Source organism: Mobula hypostoma, chromosome 27, assembly GCF_963921235.1.
Source record: "Mobula hypostoma chromosome 27, sMobHyp1.1, whole genome shotgun sequence".
Classification (NCBI taxonomy): Eukaryota; Metazoa; Chordata; class Chondrichthyes; order Myliobatiformes; family Myliobatidae; genus Mobula; species Mobula hypostoma.
Genome location: NC_086123.1, coordinates 20,115,958 through 20,128,919, shown reverse-complemented (window position 1 = coordinate 20,128,919; position 12,962 = coordinate 20,115,958). Strand labels below are relative to the sequence as shown.

At 40.4% G+C, this 12,962-nt stretch overlaps 1 protein-coding gene across 4 annotated transcripts in view; it reads right to left on the bottom strand.

Moving 5' to 3' along the window:
* Nucleotides 1-8,880, bottom strand: part of LOC134338538 (calcium/calmodulin-dependent protein kinase kinase 2-like) — a 66,642-nt gene extending 57,762 nt beyond the window's left edge. For 3 of the 4 annotated variants that reach the window (XM_063034432.1, XM_063034435.1, XM_063034434.1), the window contains exons 1-2: nt 8,742-8,880; nt 4,605-5,172 (exon numbers count right to left, since the gene is read on the bottom strand). In XM_063034432.1, the coding sequence (XP_062890502.1) occupies nt 4,605-5,120 (516 nt within the window). In that variant the 5' untranslated portion in view covers nt 5,121-5,172; nt 8,742-8,880. The remainder of the gene's footprint in view (nt 1-4,604; nt 5,173-8,741) is intronic. The other variant, XM_063034436.1, reaches the window with a different exon arrangement.
* Nucleotides 8,881-12,962: the final 4,082 nt, after the last annotated feature.

The following is a 12,962-nucleotide window of genomic DNA, read 5'->3' as shown; positions in this document are numbered from 1 at the left end:
CGACGCGTCCAGCTACCTCAAGGAGCTGACAACAACACACTGCATCGATGGAGACCTGGAAAGATGCACTTCCTACCAAGGAAGCATGGGAAAAGAGCTGGGCTGCTGGTCAGACTGAAGCTGAGGGGCTTCAGGGTCCCTACGCCCACCATCCTACAAGCTAATGTGCAAGCCACAGAGAACAAGGTGGATGATCTTAAAGGGAGACTCACCTACTGCAGGGAGATGCAGAACTGCTGTGTATTCTTGTGTAACAATTGTAGGCCGTATCTCGGGTAATGATGAGGTTGAGTACAGAGAGGAAATTAAGAACCTGGTGGCATGGTGCGAAGACAATAACCTATCCCTCAACGTCAGCAAGATGAAGGAATTGGTTGCTGACTTCAGAAGGAGTAACGGACCGCACGACCCAATTTACATCGGTGGTGCGCAAGTGGAACAGGTCAAAAGCTTTAAGTTCCTCGGGGTCAATATCACAAATGACCTGACTTGGTCCAACCAAGCAGAGTTCACTGCCAAGAAGGCCTACCAGCGCCTTTACTTCCTGAGAAAACTAAAGAAATTTGGCCTGTCCCCTAAAACCCTCACTAATTTTTATAGATGCACCGTAGAAAGCATTCTTCTAGGGTGCATCATAACCTGGTATGGAAGTTGTCCTGTCCAAGACTGAAAGAAGCAGCAGGAGATCGTGAACATGGCGCAGCACATCACACAAACCAATATTCCGTCCGTGGACTCACTTTACACCGCATGCTGTCGGAGCAGTGCTGCCAGGATAATCAAGGACATGACCCACCCAGCCAACAGATTTTTCGTCCCTCTTCCCTCCAGGAGAAGATTCAGGAGCTTGAAGACTCGTACGGCCAGATTTGGAAACAGCTTCTTTCCAACTGTGGTAAGACTGCTGAACGGATCCTGACCCGGATCTGGGCCATACCCTCCAAATATCCGGACCTGCCTCTCGGTTCTTTTGCACTACCTTACTTCCCATTTTTCTATTTTCTATTTATGATTTATAATTTAAATTTTTAATATTTTACTAATTTTAACTACTTTTAATATTTTAATATTTGTAATCCAGTGAGTGTGAAGTGCAGAATCAAATATCAATGTGATGATTGTACGTTCTAGTACCAATTGTTTGGCAACAATAAAGTATAAAGTATTTAAAAAATGTCTGCTGTAAGCACAATGTAGTGTCTAACAGCAACACAAGTGCACTCATCTAAATTTCACTATTTAGAAATTGTTTGGCAACAGTCTCCTGCCCCAATTAAGTGGCATAGAATCCCTAGTAAATGAAGGGAAACCTGGCTATTTTCTTGATTAGTTTTTGATCTTTATGTGTTGTCCCAAATAAGCAGCTGTCCCAATTAACTGAAATCCACTGTATTTCACACTAAGAAATTAATGTGCAATAACAAAAATTTATTTAATTCTATAACCTATTGTTAATATATTAAAAAAACACTAATTTACTGGTAGTTCAATATGTATTTTATGAAAGAAGACTTCTGTAGAAAATAAAATGTAATCCCTTGATCTGATCTGACGCAACCAGTTTGAACTTATTTGGGAAAATGCTAAAGAACAAAAACTAATCCAGAAAATAACCAGGTTTCCCTTCGTTTATTTCAGACACTATGCCACTTAACTGGGGCAGGAGACTGTTGCTGAACAATTTCTAAATGGAAACATGAGTTGCAACACACATAAAAGTTGCTGGTGAATGCAGCAGGTCAGGCAGCATCTCTAGGAAGAGGTACAGTCGACGTTTCGGGCTGAGACCCTTCGTCAGGACTAACTGAAGGAAGATCTAGTAAGAGATATGAAAGTGGGAGGGGGAGGGGGAGGGATGGAGCCAAGAGCCAGACAGTTGATTGGCAAAAAGGATATGAGAGGATCATGGGACAGGAGGCCTAGAGAGAAAGAAAAGGTGGGGGGATGGAAACCCAGAGGATGGGCAAGGGGTATAGTCAGAGGGACAGAGGGAGAAAAAGGAGAGAAAGAAAAAGAATGTGTGTATATAAATAAATAACAGATGGGGTATGAGGGGGAGGTGGGGCATTAGTGGAAGTTAGAGAAGTCAATGTTCATGCCATCAGGTTGGAGGCTATCCAGACAGAATATAAGGTGTTGTTCCTCCAACCTGAGTGTGGCTTCATCTTTACAGTAGAGGAGGCCGTGGATAAACATATCAGAATGGGAATGGGACGTGGAATTAAAATGTGTGGCCACTGGGAGATCCTGCTTTCTCTGGAGTTGCTTCGGATCCACAGCTATTAAAACTTAGTCAATCTGTCTTGAAAATATCAAATTGCTTCAACATCCACAACCCCTTTAATGAGGAAAAAATGCCTCAATTTTATTCCTAAATGTCTAGATAAATGTGAGGTTATCCACTTTGGTGGCAAGAACTGGAAAACAGATTACTATCTGAATGGTGGCCGATTAGGAAAAGGGGAGGTGCAACGAGTCCTGGGTGTCATTGTACACCAGTCATTGAAAGTGGGCATGCAGGTACAGCAGGCGGTGAAAAAGGTGAATGGTATGCTGGCATTCATAGCAAGAGGATTTGCGTACAGGAGCAGGGAGGTACTACTGCAGTTGTACAAGGCCTTGGTGAGACCACACCTGGAGTACTGCGAGAGTTTTGGTCCCCTAATCTGAGGAAAGACATTCTTGCCATAGAGGGGGTACAAAGAAGGTTCACCAGATTGATTCCTGGGATGGCAGGACTTTCATATGATGGAAGACTGGATTGACTAGGCTTATACTCTCTGGAATTTAGAAGTTTGAGGAGGGGGGGGGCGGAATCTGATTGAAACATAAAATGCTAAAGGGATTGGACAGGCTAGATGTAGGAAGATTGTTCCCGATGTTGAGGAAGTCCAGAACGAGGGGTCACAGTTTGAGGATAAAGGCGAAGCCTTTTAGGACCAAGATGAGGAAAAACTACTTCACACAGACAGTGGTGAATCTGTGGAATTCTCTGCTACAGGAAACAGTTGAGGCCAGTTCACTGGCTATATTTAAGAGGGAGTTAGATAAGGCCCTTGTGGCTAAAGGGATCAGGGGTATGGAGAGAAGGCAGGTATAGGGTTTTGAGTTGGATGATCAGCCATGATCGTACTGAATGGCGGTGCAGGCTCGAAGGGCCAAACGGCCTACTCCTGCACCTATTTTCTAAGTTTCTATGTTTAATGGGGATGGGGAGCATGAAACTGATTATTTTGTGTTTCTTAAAACAATTACCTCTGTCTTTCTACTTAATTGCCCATAGTTATAAATTCTTTGCTATGCTATGTTGGTTGCAAAGGCCTAGCAAAGAATTATTCCAACGGATTTTGTTACTTATCCTAAATACATCATAGGCAACCGCTATAGTATGACCTACCAGATTACAGCCCAATAATTTAAAATTTGTTAAAGCGTATTGGCAACAGGGAAAGAAAAAAGCATGGATCATTTAAACAAATGAAAATTCCCTATCTGGAATTGTTTCCACCACTCCAACACAATTTGAATTTCACATTTTTCCACAGAACCACTCATCTCACAGTGCCACCCATCGCTCAAAGGCCCGAAATCTCCCACCCATAGTCACAAACTTAAACAAAAGGATATTTAACTTTTTTTCCCACTTCCATTTTAGTCTCAGGCATAAACTGAATTTATTTTTGTTAGATGAAGTTTGAGAGTAGCAGCAAGAAGGCTGAAACCAATGAAGTGATTCATGATTCATTTAATATGTGAGATTTTTCTGGTTTCAGAACTGAGACTGTATGGGGGAGAACTTGATTTCATGACAACTAGGTGGTAAATCTCATCAAATATGTACACATTATCTGTCAGCAATCACTGTATGGTGAAATACTTGGAGGAGTGTGGAAGACTAAGTGCTCCAGTGACAAAATAATTGTATTTCAACCTTATAACTGCAGAATAATGGGTCTCTTCAAAACAGGGCATATGCAGTGTGGCATCACAGCCACTATGGTCCATATGATAAGAGAGATTACCAGTCACATCTATTCATCACTTTCACAACACCTAATAGAAAACTTAACATTTGCCCAGTCAATAACTGACTCAAGGGTTACAACAAACTACAAGAACCAGTTTTGTTTCATACGTTTTATATGTACTGATAATTCAATGTTACCAAATTGGCACCATTGGTTGCGTTCTTTGCTAGACTGTACAATACAAGCATTTACTAAAGGTCTGAAAATAAAATTGCATCAGAATTCTCCATATAGCAGAAAAAATGTAGCAGCTCATTTCTGGAATACTTATTAACATTTTAAAATTATATAACTGCTTATTGATTCAAAGAAGTGGTTTTTCATTAGTGGTGACCATTCATCCTTTGCCCTCAACTTTGGAACTTCCATAATTCACACCAATTCTTTAATCAAGACATCTGCACACTTGTCATCCGAACTGGAATAATATATTGGTGATAAGTAGAATACTTCTGAGAAACTAACCTATAATTACATTTTTAATAAGAACTCTGCTTCAATGATTTTGAACAGATATTTCATGTTAGTGCAAAATACTGTTTTGCTACATTACTACATCAATGAAGATGTACCTACCTGCAGATCTGTAATTGACACTCTGTGAGACTCAACTGTTGGTCGACGAGGCAATCGAGGAGAAGAATGTGGTGATGTAATTGGAGAATATGGTAAAGAAGGATAAATATAACGTCCATTAATGGTTGAGCAGCTTCCTGATGACTGTGTCAAATTAGATCTTTCTTGAAGAGATAGCTTCCGATCGGACATATTTAACCTAATTCTAGGTACTCGGACATCTTCTGATTGAGCTCTTTCTAATCGTCCTGCAGATTTATCACAACATGGTCTGATCTCTTCATTGCCCTCTTGCATAGGTTCATCTTCCAGCATTTCTTCTCCATTTTGTCCTAGCTCACTGTCAGTGACGTTCTGATCACATTCAGTTACAATAATGAAAGATTCCATGCCTAAGTCAATGTTTAGGGATGATAGACCACTACTAATATCTGGCTGATCGATGCTGTTACCACATTGTTCATCCTTGTTAATAGGCCTCCTAGCAGTAGATCTGCTTGAGACACATGATGACATGATGTCCTTCTTAGTATCATCCAAATGGACAGGTCACATGACCTAGAGTTGCCTAAACAAATAATGTAAGTTAGTTAGGAAAAATATTTAAATCACATTAGGTATTGATGAATTATCCAGTGAGGATTACTATCAATTACAATGGAAACATCTTGCAATTTGAAATCAGTCCCATAGTAAAGAAATGTTCTATTCAGTTATTACAAACTCAGGTTTCATTTTATTCAACAATACCACGAACTGCAAAAGAAAAAAAAGTGCCCAGATCCTCAGAAGAGAGGATCAGAGCAAAATTTGATAGTAGCTATCAAAATTCTTTGTCTTACATTAAGGGTCAAAAGATGTATTTGGCCATTAAAGAACATTCATGGAAAGCTTAAACATGAATGATGGTATACAACAACAATGCTAAATCAGTATTTTTTAGTTGTCTTAGTTCATAAATTTGAAGTTGTCACCAAAATGAATGGTCAGTACTAAAATTGTTAATATTAAAACTGATGAGCATATTAGCATATATAAATTAGGAATATTGAAGTGCAGCCTATGATATCAGTTTGAGAGTCACAAAGAGGACATGTATCCACGGCCTCCTCTACTGTCAAGATGAAGCCACACTCAGGTTGGAGGCACACCTTATATTCCATTAGGGTAGCCTCCAACCTGATGGCATGAATACTGACTTCTCTAACTTCCGTTAATGCCCCTCCTCCCCTTCTTACCCCATCCTTTATTTATTTATTTATTTATTATTTTTAAATTTCCCCCTTTTTCTCTCTCTTTTTTCTCCCTCTGTCCCTCTCACTATAACTCCTTGGCTGCTCTCCATCTTCCTCTGGGCTCCCCTCCCCCTTTCTTTCTCCCTAGGCTTCCCGTCCCATGATCCTCTCCCTTCTCCAGCCTCATATCCCTTTTGCCAATCAACTTTCCAGCTCTTGGCTCCATCCCTCCCCCTCCTGTCTTCTCCTATCATTTTGGATCTCCCCCTCCCCCTTTCAAATCTCTTACTATCTCTTCTCTTAATTGGTCCTGACAAAGGGTCTCAGTCCGAAACATCGACTGTACCTCTTCCAATAGATACTGCCTGGCCTGCTGCGTTCCACCAGCATTTTGGGTGTGTTACATGTATACTTCCTTAGCTTTAACTCTGATCTCATTTAATGTCTGTTCTTTGTCAATGTCAACATCTACAGTTCTTAATAATACTGTACAGAATTATTAAGCACACTACTTAACTAATGTATGGAATGTTTCATATGATGCCACACACCTGACAATTAAAAAAAAACACCAACTTCCTTGTTTTTTTTAACCTTAGTGCAAAGAAATCTAGTTATTTTCAAGATTCCTCACCTAATCGATGGAGTTTTCCCTATAAATGTATCTTTAAAAGATACATACTCAAGCATGCAACTACATTTTGTTACAAGCTGTATATTATTTGTTATTACAAAACATATATCCATTGTTATGTGCTCCAATACCATTTACAACATATTCGTGTGCATGCAAATATGGCAAATAGCATGATCCAAGAGAAACAATTGCTACTAGAGAGTGTGTCCACTTCCACTTTTGTTTCATCACTTTGTAGTTTCATCTCTCAGACAAAACTTTTTATGTCACGTGACAATATTTGTGGCATTAGAAAGCATTGGTTAAAAGGTAAATATCAAAAAATGTTAATTGCTCTTCCAAGAGCAATACAAAATGTATTTTAATAAATAATTGAAATTCATGTATACAATTAAGTAACACCAAATCTTTTTACTAAAAAATATTCTTGCACCTTTTTTTGATATTCTTCATCTTCCCCTCTCACGAAACACAAATTCAAGGAGTTCCTATCTTATAAACACAGCAAGTCAGCACTTGTTCTCCAATGATCTCATCACCAATATCCAGAAGGGTTTCAACAAGATTACTGAGCTCTTGACCTCACTTTAGCCTTATATCAAATATTGACTAAAAAGCTCAGCACAGTGGGAGAACATTCACCTTCTGCGATGATTCAGGAATACCGCTTACTTCCACATTCTCGTGCAATTTGGGTAATAAACTAGGGACGGGAAACAACCAAATCCTGAAAATGAATTGAAACACTGCACACAGTAGGCTCATCAAAAAAAAAACAACATTCTCTGAAATACAAGCTGGCAGATAATTTGGAAACAATTCTCTAACAAGTACCACCAAAGACTCTGTTTATCCTGCATAGTTTTAATAAATATTTTTATGCCTGTAAAACACTTCAATGTTTCAATGTGTTTTTGATAGCAGTAACTTTTTATGTTTTTACAATGTTTAGAGCTATAGTACGGGAACATAGCCCTTTGGTCCAACTCCTACATGTTATCCAAGTCATCCACGCTGACCAAGGTGGCCAGATCAGCCTGCATAAAGGCCACTTGCCTGCATTTAGCCTTTAATTCTTTCCTATCCGTATAATTATCTCAATATTTGTAAAATGTCGTTATTGTAAATGTTTCAACTACTTTCTCTGGCAGGTCCCTCAGTATCAGTACCACCCTTAGTCTACTGGAAGAATCCGCTGCTCGGGTCCCTTTTCACCTTAAACCTATGCCTGCGGATCTTGGTTCCCTTTCCTTCCATGTCTATGCACATTTTTATGTTTAGCATTTTCACAGCAAAACTACAAGTAATTGCAAATAGTTTTTTTTGGCTACTTTATTTATGGACGTTGACCTTTAAGCCATGCACATCGTTTAGTCTCAAAGTTTTAAAATAACTCGGTGATTCCCAGTTGACCTCAAATTTAACTCTCCGTTGGGGAATCGTGGAAGTACGATGATTTTGGTCAGCGCGATTTAATGAAGTGTAACTAAACCCCCCATCAGAAAGCTCTGATAAACCATTGAGCTCAACCGCCTCGGGAGGATTAAAATGTGCAGATTAACATTACCCTCCCGTTGAAACAAAGCGATACAGAAGCCAGCAGAATTAAAAGGTAACATAATATATCACTTCGAAGGAGTTATATAATTATATAAAAACAAGTTCCAATGTGTTTAATTCATACGTTACTGCACCTCGAGATTTTTATTTAAGACTTTGTTTTTGAAGGTAATTTAAATATGAACGGGGCACATCCACAAAAATATTGCAAAAATGAAGCATACGTTGGTATATAGTGTTCAATACCAACGTATGGTGTGAATGAACAGCGAGACCATGTAAGACCTGACAAACCAAGCAGAGATGATCTATTTGTAAAGCTCCCCAGCTGCAATTTCCTGGGCGACAGGCACGGCCTCAATAAAGAGACCAGAGTAAAAATCCTAGGCCTGAAACAAAGACCCCTCCCTCCTTCTCTCCGCCGCCGTCTCCCCGCTAACTTAACAACATGCTTTGCTTTGTGCTACCAGCCAGGTTTCGAAATCGAAGTACAAATCACTCGCAATTTTTTTTTCTCCGCCCACAGTCTCCAGTCCAGCGACAAAAGGACGCCTGAGGATGCTGCTGGATTTCCTCAGTCAGGGGAAAGCTGGTTCGAAACTACACCTAGTCCTTCCTGCTGCATTACCCGCGGCAGTCATCAACTACAGGGCATGTCAGACACCGTGACAGGCGTCAGGTACTAAAACAACAGCCTGACAATACCTTCATGGCAGTTCTTTTAAGTGCCCGTCCGGAGCCGACAGCGACACGGTCGGTCCGCCCGCCGCAGCCGACGGCAGCAGCTCGAGCTCCGTTAACCGGCGGGGACCCGCTCGTGCTGCAATGCTTGCACAGCGGCCAGACAACGGGGCCTGATTGACATTTGCATTAGCCAATTAGCAGCGGGCTTCCACGCCGTACAGGAAGGATGAACCGCGGAGGGGGGGGTGTGTGTATGGGAGGGGGGGCGCAATAGAGAGAGCCACGCTTAAAAGCAGAAGAAAAACCCAAGTCTGATGGGGGCTGAGGAAACAAAGCATTTCAGGCAGCATCTGCAAAGAGTTAACATTTCAGAGTGGCGACCCTTAAAACTGTAATGAACAGTGAAAGTTGGTGTGGCTTAGCCAACCACATTGGAAAGCTGAAGTGAATTTATCAGTAACTTTCAATAGGAAATTTATTATGCTTCGGGGAAAAGATCTGATTGCTATTACGGAGACTAATCTCTGAGCAGATGTGCCGTGGTAGAGTGAGCAACTTGCATAACATGCATCCAGCGTCCTGATAAAAGGGTCTCTGCCCGAAATGTTGGTTGTTCATTATAGTTTTCCATACTGCCCGGCCTGCTGAGTTCCTCCAGCATTAAAGTGTGTGTTGCTTGGATCTGCAGATTTTCTCGTGTTTGAGATCCGTACAGATCAATTATACAATGGTGCAAATGAGACAGTGCAAGGGAAAATAACAGAATCCAGAATAAGTTGTGCAGAAGTGCATAAGTGCACAGAAAATGCAGTGCAGGTAGATTTAAAGTGTTAGGTCACAACGAGGTAGATTGAGGCAAGAGTCATAGGAAACCATCCAATATTCCGACAGCAGACTAGAAGGTCTCCTTTGAGTCTGGTGTTATGTGCTTTTAAATTTTTGTACCTTCTGCCCAGTGGGGTTGGCGGGCTGAGGAGAATGTTCAGCTGGGTGGGATCTCTGATTATGCTGGTTGCTGTACTGAGGCGGCGAGAAATGTAGACAAGTCCATGGAGGGGAAGTGGGGTTCAGTGATAAGCTGTGTCTACAACTCTCTGCAGTTTCTTGCAGTTGTGGGCAGATGCCTCGGGTTAGGACGTATTCTATGATGCAACCATAAAAATTGAGAGTCAAAGGAGACATACCAAATTTCTTAACCCCCCCCCCCCCCAGGAAGTAAAGGCACTGGTGACACCATTATGGTCATTTGTTGAACATATGACACAAAATATAACATAGCATCTGCATTCATTTCACCAACTAGCATAAGAAATGATAAATGACTTTGTGGTTCTTTTCATATTAGATTTCTCAGATTACTTTGGAATGATTTTGGATTTGTATGCAGACACTAGCTGAGAAAGAGTGTAAAGTATAAACTGGAATCAGCACGTTTCTCCGATTAGCTGGCATTAGCCAGATTACAGATGCAGCCAGGAGCTATGTGTCATCCATGGGTAGTAACCACAAATTGTGTTGGAGTTTTAATTAATAATGGCTGAAGTGCTGAAACCAGTACTTACAGATGGCTCCATCCTTACAGATATCTTTCCATTCAGAAAATTAGCATGACACTCAACAAACTCCCAAGCCCACTTTTAGCCCAGGAACCATTTATAATGAGCAGACAATATTCTTGAAAGTTTGCAGTTCTCTAAAAATAAATCAGCTTGTGAAAAGAATTGCAGTCAAGACTCAAAAACCAATTATTGACAGCACATTAACTGTCTCAGAGTCTTAGAGCTCCACAACACAGAAACAATTCCTTTGGTCCATCTAATCCACACCAAACTGTTATTCTACCCAGCCCATTAACCCACATCTGGACCATAGCCTTTCATGCCCCTCTGATCAAGGTACTTATCCCAACTTCTCTTAACTGTTGCAATTGAAACCTCACCCACCACTTCCGCTTACAGGTCGTTCCACACTCGCACCACCCTCTGAGTGAAGAAGTTCCCTCTTAAATGTTTCACCTTTTACTCTTAACCTATGATCTCAAGTTCTAGTCTCAGCCAACCTCAGTGGAAAAAGCCTGCTCGCATTTACCCATCTACATCTCTCATGATTTTGCATACCTCTGTCAAATCTCCCCTCATTCTCCTACGCTCCAGAGAATGAAGTCCTAATCTATTCAACCTTTCCCTATAACTCAGGTCTTTGCCACAGCCTTGTAAATTTTCTCTGCTTTCTTTCAATCTTGCTTATCTTTCCTGGTGCACACCATATCCCAAATTTGGCCTCATCAACATATTATACAACTGGCCAACTGTATTATACAATTAGCCAAAAGCTCTCATTATGAATTTATCTACTTATGACACCACTTTCAAGAAATTATGGAATTTGCAGCTCCCTCTGTTCTATTGCATTCCTCAGTGCCCTACTGTTTACTGTACAAGTCCTTTCCTGGTTTATCCTTCCAAAGTGCAATATCTCACACTTGGCTGCATTAAATCACAGATGCCGTTTTTCCAAAGTTCAAAGTAAATTTATTATTAAAGTACATCACCATATACAATCCTGAGATTCATGTTCTGGTGAGCATATTTAATAAATCCAATAACCAAAATAGAATCAATGAAAGACCGCACCAACTGGGCGTACAACCAATGTGCAAGACAACAAACTAAGTAAATACAAAAAGAAAGAAAATAAATAATAATAAATAAGCATGAGATGAAGAGTTCTTGAAAAGGATCCCGCCGCAAGCTTTGATAGTCTTCCTTGCTATCCACTACAGTCTTGTGTCATCTACAAATTTACTGATCCAGTTTACTACATTATCATCCAGATTACTGATGGATGATTAAAAAAAAACATGGACACAGCACCAATCCCCACAGCACACCTCTAGTCACAGGCCTCCAGTCCAAGAAGCAATCATCTACTACTACTCTCTGGCTTCTTCTGCTAAGACGAAGTTGAATCCCATTTACTACTTCATCCTGAAAGTTAAGCAACTGAACTTCTGGACCAGCCTCCATGTGGGACTTTGCCAAAGCCCATGTAGATAACATCCACTGACTTTTCATCATCAACTTTCCTGGTAACTGCCTCAAAAAAATTCTGTAGTAGACATAACCTACCACATACTGTACAAACCATGTTGACTTCCCCTGATCAAGCCCTGCCTATCCAGTTACTTATACATCCTGTCAGTTAGACCTTCCAATAATTTACCCACTACTGACATTGATTCACCAGCCTACAATTTTCCAGCTTATCTTTCACCAGTTATTACAAGCCATTTGCAAAATGAAGGATTGCCTAAATGTAAATGTAAATATTTGGGTGCTAAAATCATTTCCTGGTGACACATCTTCTATTCATTATCATCAGACCATGGATAATAATGAATGGAAGACATGTCAGAGTGAACAATTAAATCTGTTGTTGACACATTTAAGCTTATATCTGATAAACTGAAACTACAACAATCATTCCTTTGAATAACAATACGAAAAAAACATTAGTCATTTATTTGCATTATTAAACATCTTTTATATTGTCATAATAGTTTCATAATGTCATAATGGCCCTGTTTTCCTCATTAGCCTCACACCAATTAAGAACCAGATGGAATGCCTAAATTTATTCAGTTTAAAAAAAATTGAGATACAGTGCGGAGTAGGCCTTTCTGGTCCTTTGAACCACGCCGCCCAACAATCCACCAGTTTAATGCTCACCTAATCACGGGACAATTTACAATGGCCAATTAACCTACCAACCGGTCTTTGGTATGTGGGAGGAAACCCATGCAGTCACAGGGAGAACGTACAAACTCCTTACAGACAGCAGTGGAAATTGAAACCAGGTCCCCCGTGCAGTAAAACATTGTGTTAACCACTCCCCTACCGTGCTGCCGAACCTCACTCAGGAGGGTTTCACTGTATTATTCTTGGATTCCAAATCAAGTGGAGAGTGTAGATGAACACCTTCTCCATGAGGTGTAAGCACCCCTGCAATTTCAACTGTTTACAAGCATCCACGACAACATACCTCTAATGATACCACATATTTGTCCACCAGGATCACATCTTTGAAACTTCCCTGAATGAAGATTTTGCAAATAAACTTTTAAATGCTACTTTTGTTCCTGTAGCTCACCTTGCACACCTGTATGCTGAGCATCAATACTGCAGGTACACAATGGATATTTTAAAATATTTTCAGTTTATCAAAAATATAACTGCTCCAGTG